Here is a 12,032-nt window from a genome sequence, read left to right on the forward strand (position 1 = left end):
AATTATTCTTTCTTTTTTTGTGTTCATATCCTTTACTGGCTGTACTCACAATTGTCTTCTGTTCGTATATATAATCCACGGTAAACTTACTACTCATCATTATGAATTTACAAATTTTTTTTTTCTCAATGTTAGTAAATAGATACTTATTTTACTATTTTTCTGTATTTATGTTGTAAGATACACAGAAGGAACTTCTAAAATGGATTTGTCCAATAGAATAAAAATATATTTTTTTATTAATTTAAAAATAAATATTTAGAGCGATATAACGTGAATTTATAGCATAATCAATATTTGGATTAGGGTCATTCCTATAGAGACCATCCAGGTCATGAAACATACCACTGCACATTTAGATTAAACATACCATACATAATTCTATTACTACCCTAATTAGGCCTGAATATATTTTCCTCTATCACTCATTGCTGTTTTTAAAATTAATTGTTTAGTGCTAATAATTTGGCACTGAGCGATGCCTTGGAAAGCTCAACTTTAACGCGAACTTTCAACATCAAAAATATGAAAATTTCGATTTTTGTCAAAATCAGCTTTAAAATACTCTTATTAGTCTATCTATATCCTCTCATTTACTTTCTTTGGACGTCCTTTACGCCGGTTATTTTCAGATATGCCTCTTTCTTCAAATCTCTTAATTACATATCTGACGGTAGAATAATTAATACCTAAAAAATCCGCTATTCCACGATACGATTTTCTTTGATTTCGAAATAATATATCTTTTTCGCGGCACTTTGTTCACTTGTTTTTTGCATTAGGATCGGTTAAATTAAAACGAACTTGATAGATTGAAATATTTTATAACACTGATTAGAAAAGAACAGGATTATACTAAGCATACAAACAAGAGCAAGTTAACAAGTGTTCAAATACTTTTTTCCTTGTTTTTATATTATTTTTAAATAAGTTTTTATTATGATAAATATTTGTAATTGAATTAATACTGTTTTTTTTTTTAAAAAGTTTTAAATGTAATTTTTACTAAGAAACCTCAAACTATTTTATTATTAATTAAACTCATTATATAAATACTTTTTTCGGTCACTGTATATGGTATAAATGGCACTAGTAAAAACTCTTTATCCCTTTAAAAAATAGAACTAAATGCATTGTCCTAGATACAACTCAAAAGAATTCTCGACCCAAGAAAAACAATAGGTATCCGTCAAGATGATATATGAGACGAAATATTTCTGGAATGATGCCTTGATTTTTTTCAGGTACCATAAAATCGTATTATTGATTTTTTTCGGCCTTACAAGATATATAAGATACTATAGATTAAGCGAAAATATTAAATATAACATAAGTACCTATCATAATTGAAATTTAAATAGATTTTGGTCTATTGAGCATAATAATTAAACATGTTATAAAACCATATATATTTTTTATTTATTTACGAGCCTATATATTTAGGAATTTTTTTTTTTAAATGTGTATATGTTATCATCTCCGAGACTCTAGAAAACGTACTTTTTTCAAATCAAAATAACCATTTCTGAAATTGCTCGAAAATTATATTTCAATATTTTTAAATTGAGGTAATAAAAAGGTTTTTTAGTAAAACGTTTCTGTGAAAATTTTTAACAATAAGATACAAAATTTCTGGAAAAAAAAATTATATCCTGAATTGTTTATAAAATATTTTTTTTTTAAATCTGAAATTTTTGAGGTTTTCTTATCTCCTAATTAAAAAATAATTTAAGGAAATCTATAAATTTTTGGGTAAAATAAATGTAGCAGGTATAAATGTCATCAGTTCAGTAATAGAATCCATTGTGCCACGTTTCATGTAAATTTGAGCAATAGGTATCTAATTAAATTAATTAATATAAACCCGATAAGATCATGAACCACTACAGAAGTTGAGCCTTTGAAATAGTTTAAATTTTTTTGATATATTTTTTAATATAGTATAAAATGTACTTACGTAATTGTACTTAAGATCTTGGTGCATGTAGTCGACACCTGTAAAAAATAATTAGTTATTACAATATACTAATGCGAAAACATTTTAATAAATCACAAAAAAATAAATTGAAAGAATTTTTTTTCTATATAAGATAATTAAGTAGAATAGGAAAATAACATTTAAAAATACGTCATAAACGAATAATATGATATACAATAACAGCTAATAAAAAAAGGTCAGGGTTCTATGAGACTACACCAATAATTAGTTATATACCAACTGTAATAACTATAATGTTTATAATGATATTATATTTATCATTTTAAAAAAATATATAATACATGATTTACGATTTTAATTCTATTTTTTTATTAAAATACTACCATTCACTTTAGGCGTTATCAATGTCACGTCGTTTTAGGTTGTAGTTTCATCTTAGCGCGATTGGTTAGATAGATCCTAAGTTTGAAGCTGCTGGTTCAGTGGGGCTTTAACTGAGTTATAGATAGGTTAATCTGTTTAGCAAACTTTGTAATCATTACTAAAATTTAGTGAACATGACAGCTAAGGTATAGGCCATGTTTCGCCCATGACCCCTTCTAGATACATTATTCTAAGGAGTTGTTTAATATTTCTGATATTTTTAATTTACAGCCACTTCAAAAAAAAATAAAAAAAATTGTTCTCCTTTAATTGATTTTCCAATTCCTTCATAGTTTATATTTGTATATTTTTTTCGAAAATGAGGAATGGTTGATTAGTTTATTTAAACAAAATTAAAAGTACTTAATTTTTAAATTATTTTGAAAATTTGCCATTTTAGTCCTGTTAGACTATTTGAATGAAGATAAGACCTAGCTGATAATAAAGACCGTTTAATTGTATACTGATATAACAAATTTAATCAAAAATTTTAATGAAATTTTAAAATAAGTGTAAAATCTATGATGTTATGAGGCATTTCTAGAGTGAGGATCTTGGTGAAAAAGCATTTACATCCCATGTATACATGCCATTTTTCGTATTCGAGGCAGATGAGATCAAAAATCCACATTCATAGATCATTTTACAATTGATATTGTTCGTTTGAATTTTTAAAAACAAAAGACCATATTCTTTTAACTTTTTAGGCGCCAATTACTGAGCTTTAAAAATTTTTAAGTTTTTACAAAAACACAAATTAAAAGTATATGTCTCCTTTAATAATGTTGATCTTACTTCTGTCGAACAGATCCGCTACCTTGGACTACATCTGGACAAACGACTAACCTGGAATCCTTACACAAGACTGAAAAGGTAGGAAACTGCACGTCGATTTCGACTATTATAGCACTTACTAGACAAACGGTCTAAACTTCCAACTCATTACAAAAGACTGATCAACATGACTGTAATAAGGCCAATCTGGACATATGGAGTTGAGCTTTGGGGCTCCACTGAACCTTCGAAGCTATGTAACCGATCTAGCCCAAACCAGATATCATTCCTTCCATTATAAACTCCATAACCACTCAAAACATTAGTTTCTAACCTTGCATCCTCTTCCATTCCCGACAATCCTTCGAGGCTCCTAAAAAGAAGATGGGCATGAGACCTGCTAGTGCAAAAACGTCATTAGAGTACTACCAATGGGTAGGTCTCTACACGCCTGTTTCACTCCATTATAACTGAGATCAAATTTACTAAACGTATTATAATGTACAGTTGTAAATTTAAAAAAAATATATATATTAAAAAAAATATGTTTTTAAAAGCATCATTTATGACGATTAATGAAGAAACGACCGAGCTCAAAGATATCAAAGAGTGAACCATACAGATTAGTCTTTGCCACAAAGAATGTGAGCACTAATAATCTCAAAGAGGTGAAGCACTTTTTGTTCAAATGAAAACTAAAGTATAATATTGATTCAGTAAGAAACATAATAATTTTAATTTTATTAAAATTAAACAAGACCTGCTGCTAAAGCAATTCTATTGGGAGGACTCGATACTTCAAAAGAAAGTTAGGAGGAAAATGTGTTAGATTGTTTACCCTTCCAAAAGGTTTCGATAATAAGAAAACAGATTATGTAATTTTAAACCTAAATAAATAGTATAAACTATACTTCAAATTGAATTATATAAACTTAGCAACAAGATTATACAAAAATGTACGTATCAATATTGGACAATATTTTTTACTAACTTCTTCAAAGTTAGAACTTTCAATAAGATAGATTTATCACAGGTCAGATGTGTGCAATATAATCTAAACATTGATTCTTTCTAATTCAAATATACTTTTTCAAGGTACATACCTCAGACAGTCAATTCCATAATTCGAGATTTATTTTCCTAAGAGGAAAGCTACACCAATTGCACTGTGAACGTAAACTGAATTAGAGTTGATAAAGCAACTGCCGTAATTCCTAAAGTTTGGCCTTTGTATCAACTCACATTAAAATGTAAATAATTTGATAAGGTTGGAATCAGAGGCTTAAGGATCGGTTAAAAATAACCGGTTATAAATAACTATAAAGACATTATTTTGATTTTACATTATAGATTCAATTCAGAATAGGTAAAGAATATTTTGTCACGTTTATTGCTAAGTAGAAAATTCATTCAAAGTTCATTAGGTGCTAACCGTATGGCACAACCGTAAGGTAGATGAAATTCATTTTATGACAGCTTGGCTTAAGTTGTTAATTATTTAATAGTAATTATTATTATTAGTTGTAATAATTAATTAATTGTTTTATTGCCTTATTGGTTGACCAACCCCAAAAGTTTTATTTATTTTAATAATTCGCACTTTACTAAAGAACGTCTTCCTTGGCATCCTATTGGGCTAAAGTGTATAAAAAGAAAGTCAATGTTTAAGTTTATTTATAATCTTAACACTTTCTTGAGACTGGTTAATATTGTTTTATTAAATAAAATTGTATTCATTTTAGTCTCAAAACTTATTTATTCAATTTATAAGTCTAACTTTAAGTTACGGCCAATTCGGCTATCCTCAGGGACAATTTTAGAACTAAATCATTTCAAAACATTTAGTGCAGACTACTCTGACTAGGTCAATCCAAAAAATTGCCCTAATTAATCAATTTTCACATTAAACTAAAATTATTTATCACAGTCACCTTCTTTGTTAAATATTTATCACAATATTTGTTGAATTTTTAAAAACTTAATTAAAAAATTTTTAATTTTTAGTTTAATGTGAAAATTGACTAATTAGGGTAATTTTTTGGATTGGTCTGGGCAGAATAGCCTACATAAAATGTTTTTAAATGATTTAGTTCCAAAATTGTATTAACATTGTCCCTAAGTATGGCTGAATAGGCCGAAACGTTAGACTTATAAATTGAATAAATATGTTTTGAGACTAAAATGGATAAAATGTTATTTAATTAGTCAATGTTTTAGATTGGTTAAGATTTTGCTTATGAATTACTCAGAAGTGTGGTGTGAAATAAAGATTTTTAGCAAACGATTTTTTCTAAAGAGCATACAGACATGTACACATAAGTATATGTGTAGTATAGACCGATTCTATACAGAGTTGAAAAAAAAATTAATTTACAGTTACAAGTTACAAGTTATAACTACATTAGTTGAAATGCACTTACAACTACAACTGCTAATGTAATTAGATATTGATAATGAAAAACTACATTTTTCAACTAAAGTAATTGTACTTACTATTTCACAACTGCAGTTAGTAGTTGATAAAATCAATAGTTTCGAAAACAACTACAGTTGTAACTGTATTTGTAGTTGAAACTACAATTACTTGGGTAGTTACTTTTAAAAACTGTGTAAAACAGTGATTTAAGTAGTCGAGGCTGTTAAGAAATAACTACATGCAATGTAGTTATATTCAAAATGTTATTACACTACAGATACTAAATTATTATATACGCCTAACATAAATTAGTTAATGAAAATTAACGAAAGAAACAAAAAATAAGTAAAATAACGGAAATAAATGTAAATTCCTCTTTATTTTTTCTCAAAGTGAATGAAATATGGTTAAAAGTATGTGGTTGTAGTTATTACTCAATAACTAAAGTCACAATAACAACTACTAATTGTAATTATTTTTAATATGACTTTATGAATACCAACTACAATTACTGTAATTGCAAGACCAAGAAAATAGAACTACAGTTACAAACTACATTTTTGTAACTGTAGTTGCAATTACTACTAGAATTTATTAGTTGAAAAAGTAGTTAATTACAAAAGTATTTAATAACTACCCAACTCAGTATATAGAAAGAGAGAAAATTTCAGTTCTTTTTTTCTCTAAATCAGGTTGTTTTTTTTTATGAATAAGAAGCGTTCATTTATAACTGTTTAACTAAGATATTTCTAAATTGCAGCTTAGTAAATTAGGAAAACTTTTCTTCGCATAAAACAGAATTCATTTGTATTATTTTTTGCTCAAGTATTGAGGACCTAAACATCCTTAGAATAGGAATATCAAAATTCATTTCTCGGGGGCGGAGTGAAATAAATATTGACTAATCCAGATGGGGTTCGAACTCACAACGCTCTGAACAAAATGGGGAATCTCAACTTAGCTTTCAGCTCCTCGAGAATTTATTCTTAACAGAGCCATCTAATAAGGGCTGCCAAATGGCTAAAGAATGCAAAGTTTTGTTTTTCGTAAAATGAATTATTCCCGATTTTTTACTTTCACTAACGTATATATGACATACATAGTCAGGGGAAAATTGTTCGTATCCAAGTTTTTAATCAAAATAAGATAATCAATTCCTCAAAATGGTCTATCTATCTGTAAGTATGTGAACAGCCTAAATTAAAAAAAAAAGTAGCATGAAGCTCAAATTACATATTTAAAGTAGGTACATGCCTGAGACATAACAGCAACATTTTTTCTGGAATAGACTTACCAGAAGCGCCACTTTATATCATTGATTTTACACATTTTTTACCATTTTCTTTAGAAATTCCCAAATGATTTTAGTTAAACTCATTATATCAGCGTAAACTTATGTGGTATTTAATATCGGGTAGGTTTTATCCTAATTAAAATACTCTGACAGATGTCGACAAAAACCTTCCTCTAAACTACCTTTAATTATGTTTAAATGAAATAATTAACTATCTCTAATTGTTAGAAGTAAGAAACCATGGAATAAATATATTATGAATGGAATATGGTCCGGGTGCGGTCAAAAAACTCAAATAGTAAATAATTATACTATTTTTATTGAGTTAACGTTTCACCCCACGTTGCAGGGCGGACCATATTCCATCCATCTATACACACGGTCAATCAATGATCTTCCATAAATATATTATGAATTAAATAAGAAACATGAATATAAAATATGAATGAATATTATAATTAACTAATAAATAAAATAAATTTTATCTTCTTTCCATGTTTTTAAAACAATAAGATTTTACTATTTTCTTATCAATATTTGAGACATATAATAATATTTTGTATAAAATAATGCCAAGTCGAATAATAAAAAAAAATTATATTATGCTGTTTTGAAACGTACATGGATTAATATCCTCTCTAAGGAAAAGCTGTATAATGGGCGCCAGATTTTTATAACAACGATCATTTCTATAGATCAGTCTCATAAAAACCATTTAAAATGGTAACAAGTCAGTGGATATTAGTTAGAATTCTATTAGATAATTTACTTGAATCTAATTGTTTGCATCCTTCTTTTAGAGCATCAGTCAGCTACCAATTCTATTGAACGTTTCTTAAATTTTATTTTAACAGATCAGTGCAAAATAGAGTGAAATAGAAACTTATATAATCATTCTAATTTACAAACTTCACCTATAACAGGACGAACCGTTAACGTACATAAAACATTTGAGGCAAATAATTAAACACTTCGAAATTCAGTCAGGTTCCTCTCAAACCTTCCCTCTCTTCCAGCCGATAAACCGATACTATCTGATTCCCCTGGTAAACATCAATTAAATCAGACAACTTTCTCAATTAAGGGTTAGATCCGAAATGAAAACCGACTCATTAGGAGTTCCGAAACCCGCCAAGTAAGCAAACACCAATTGGGATATCCGTTAGAATGACAAATAAACCAGATTGAAGGATAAAAGTGTTAATTAAATCGATAATAAATTATTAATTACAATAATTTTATTTACACCATACCACATTTTTATATCAAGGTAAGAGTATAACCTAAATTAATGTAAATGAAAATATTTAAAAAAATATTCCTATCAAAATATGAATTTCACTAGAGTGAATTCCCTTATATTATTGAAAAAATTTCTTCGACCATAGAACGATTATTTGTTCGATTTAAAAAAAAAATGATTTCCTTTATTCTATTGCTGTTACATTATTTTATTGCTTCATTGACCCATTTTTATTTCTGTATATTTATTTATGTACTCCTTTTGCACAATAATATACAACCAAAATTAGATTTCCATTATCTTTCTTTTTTATTTATTATAAAGATTTTCCTTTTAATTATTAGACTATCATTATCACAAAGCCCAATGGAATTTGAGTTAATCCTCAATCTCTTTTTCTTCACATATATCTTTATTTTATTTTACTTAACTTATCTTTCCCATTTTTCTTTAAAATCGTTATCTTTCACTATTTCTTATATTTTTTATAGATTATAGTTTCTCATAATTTATAAAATATATAAATGTTAAATTTATTTATGATATTTCAATTTAAATGCCTTTTTTCTAGTTTAATGTATACTTAAAATTTTGTACATTGTTTCCATAATTATTTCATTATTTGTACATTTCTCTTTTTCCAGCCCTTTTGAACAATTATATGGACTGCTAAGTAGAAAATTAAAGCTTTCAGTAGACAACAAATTATTACTATTCAAAATGATAATAAAACCTATTTGGACTTATAGACTAGAATTGTGGTGAGTGTGTGAGGATAGTTAAAAGCTCTAACATAAAACGCGTTCAATCCTTTCGGTCCATAAGTCCTTCGTACCATAGTCGATGATCCTTATTAATTTTATTATTAATTATTATATTAATTATTTTATTATTATATTATTAATTTATTAAATAGTCATAAAGGCTTATTAATTCAAAATTATTCTGTCTTTTTCCTTAAAAATAGATGCATTCATTATTTAAATATTGAATTTAAAAATAAAAGTTAATGTTATTTATAACACCATTGTTTCGGAAATGAATTTATTTAAAAAAAATGTTTTATCTGAACAATAGCTCTAAAGTTTTATTGTAAAATAAAGGAAAAACATTCATGAGAAAACAAAAAAGCGGAATCCATACGAAATCAGTTAAAGATATTTCTGATTTTATTTTTTGCTTGTAAAACCTTGTTCCAATGGTTTGTCTATAGCGTTTATCGTACTGGTTTGGAAAATACTCATGAAAAATAAAATTATGTACTAAGTAGCTGTTTCAACGAGACAAAATATTCCTGAAAATGCGCTCTAATGAATAGGACAATACACAATCTGTTTTTTAAAAAATGGAGTTATTAAAATTATCCTTGTATATTTTAATTCATTATTACTCTTTTATTTTTGAAAATATATTTATAATACACTCAAAATTTTATAAATCATAATTAAGATTTAAGATATACTTAAGTAACCAAAGATTAATTAATTTTAAAAACTATATACTTTAAGGATGTACACAATTAATTAGATAATGAAAATGGTAGATAGAAATAATTGTGTGACCCATTTACAGTAGAAACGGATGCTAAAATAAAGTAGGAGTTCATAAAAGCTTCAGGTTTAATTGCGACTGTTTAACTACCTTTGCTTCCTCCGGCTTAATCACTTTTAGAAATTCCCTTAATTTCACTGTAATTTGTGGAGAAGAGATATCGCTAAAACAATTATTGCTATTATTCGGATGTAATTTTTGATTATGAATAAATTTATATTTATACGTTTTCATTGTTTATCGGGAGAAACAATTGGATGAAATAAGAAAAAAAGTTCCGGCTGGAAACTAAAGAATTATTTTTAAATATGACACAGCTTTTACTGTTTTTTATGGAAAATATTCACAGGATTTTTCTTTTAAAGGAAACGACAGACTGATTTAATAAATAGGTCGGTCGCCTTGTGGATAATTTCCCTTTCCCCATTTATCAGAAATTACTAGGAAAGGGATAAACTAAAAATTAAAAAAAAATATTGTGCATGAGTGCTGACATCATAAAACCGTTGTTCAAGAAAAAATACGCCCCTAACAACTACTGAATCCAATTAATTTCACGGTTTAGTTAAATAAAAATGGTATGCTTTTTATTTAACTTTTATTATACGAAATATAACATATGATGATTCCTTGACTTCTTTATACAAAAGAAAACCTCTGAATTCTTAACCTCATAAAGTTTACATAAATTAATTCAAATAACGTTAAGAGGAAGGAGAGGTAGAACCAAACTGTTGAAAAATTCATATATTCAAATATAAACTACCCCTGATAAGTGGGGAAAAATTCACTTTATTCATCCGCGAAGTCCTAAAATTTCCATTAAATTTTACCAAGGTTTATTTAAAATTTATATATTGTGAATAACAAATATGGCGATACAGCGGTACAATTGGTGATTTAAATAAAAAATAATTGGAAAAGGATAAATATTAATTTTAACTATAACTTAACAACATATGAAACATTTAATGAAAAACTGTAACATTTTACAATTGTGTAACATTTTCTCAAAAAAAAACTCCAATCAATATGAAACAAATAGGTGTATCAATGTATAGTTAAATGTTCTTTAATATCAACTAAGTCTTATCCTATATTAGATGCCAAACTTTAAAAATAGCTTCCTCTAAATTATCTTTTATCTTAATTAATTAACCATCTATCATTGGTAGCATCAATAAAAAATGTAAAAATATACACCATGAACGAATTTGATGATGAACTAAGTAACCATATTTTCCCAAGTTTATTAGAAATTAGAGATGTATAAAGTAATGTAGATATATATATTTTTTTAAATCCGGCATGCGTTTTCTCAGAGCCTGCTGTACGCCGTCCTTTCCTGTTCAAAAAAAGGCAGATGCCTGTTTTGAAAATTTAGATATCGTGTACGGATCAGTCGTTTTTCATAGCTTGGGGTCCACGATACGATCTCGTCTAAAATTGAATAATCGTGTCCTAGCCGATCTGCATATGATGTGATAGGCAGTTTCATCATCCCCACTGCAGAACCTGCAGATTGCTGACTGTTAATCCTATATTAAAGAGATGTTTTTTCAGCTGACGGTGTCTTCTATATAGTGCTGCCATCCACCTTAAATTAATCTTGTCTATATGAAGAAGTGTTGCACTTCATTTTGTATAAGAAAAACATTGGCCTGATGTTCCTCCAGAATTGCCCAGTCTTGCACTCAACAATCACTTTAATGCGGCTCTTCGCATAGCTGGAACTGACAACGCATATGGGAATAGGTGTAAAGGGGACAATCTCAGATTCTGTTCTGCCTTGGCAATCTGCCTCCAATGCCTTTGTGACCAGGCACCCATTCGACCCGCACCTTGTTCTCTAAGGTAAGAGAGTTCAAATCTAGCACTTTTCTAGCAATTTAGAACGGGCAACATAATAACTCAGTAATTAAATAATTAATGTCTAACATGTAATTTCGTAGAAGGTAATTTTAAGTGACAAGTGCGAACAAATAAATTAAATCTAATAATTAATGTTTTTGTGTTTCGAAAATTACGAAAAGCGCATAAATAAAATAAAGTTATACTTAAATTTTTCCATGTTTTTTCGTGAATAGTAAGTTTTTATTTTCACTTTCCTACACATAAAATAATTAATTTAAAATTAAAGTAGGGTAATAAATGAAAGTTGTTAGCAAACGCTTAACAAATTTCTTATTGTTTTATTAGTGATTATGATAAAACAAACTCAGCTACAAAATCATTTTATTTAGTAAAATATAAAATTAACGGAATATGGTCCGGGTGCGGTAAAAAAAAACAACACTCAAATAGTAGATAATTATACTATTTTATTGAGCCAACGTTTCGCCCCACGTTGCAGGGCTTCGTCAGGGCTAAAAAAGATACAAACACTATAGTT

The 12,032-nt window shown here is 27.6% G+C and overlaps 1 protein-coding gene across 1 annotated transcript in view; it reads right to left on the reverse strand.

Annotated features, from left to right (window-relative positions):
• The window catches only part of LOC106685325 (neuroendocrine convertase 2), a gene marked incomplete at its 3' end in the record, with an annotated part of 291,090 nt that overhangs the window by 129,923 nt on the left and 149,135 nt on the right, over positions 1 to 12,032 (reverse strand). Inside the window, 1 exon segment of the mRNA XM_067044696.1 lies at positions 1,958 to 1,995. Coding sequence (XP_066900797.1) covers positions 1,958 to 1,995 — 38 coding nt within the window.

This window comes from Halyomorpha halys, unplaced genomic scaffold (genome assembly GCF_000696795.3).
Source record: "Halyomorpha halys isolate HHAL.00 unplaced genomic scaffold, Hhal_1.1 Scaffold681.1, whole genome shotgun sequence".
Taxonomy (NCBI): Eukaryota; Metazoa; Arthropoda; class Insecta; order Hemiptera; family Pentatomidae; genus Halyomorpha; species Halyomorpha halys.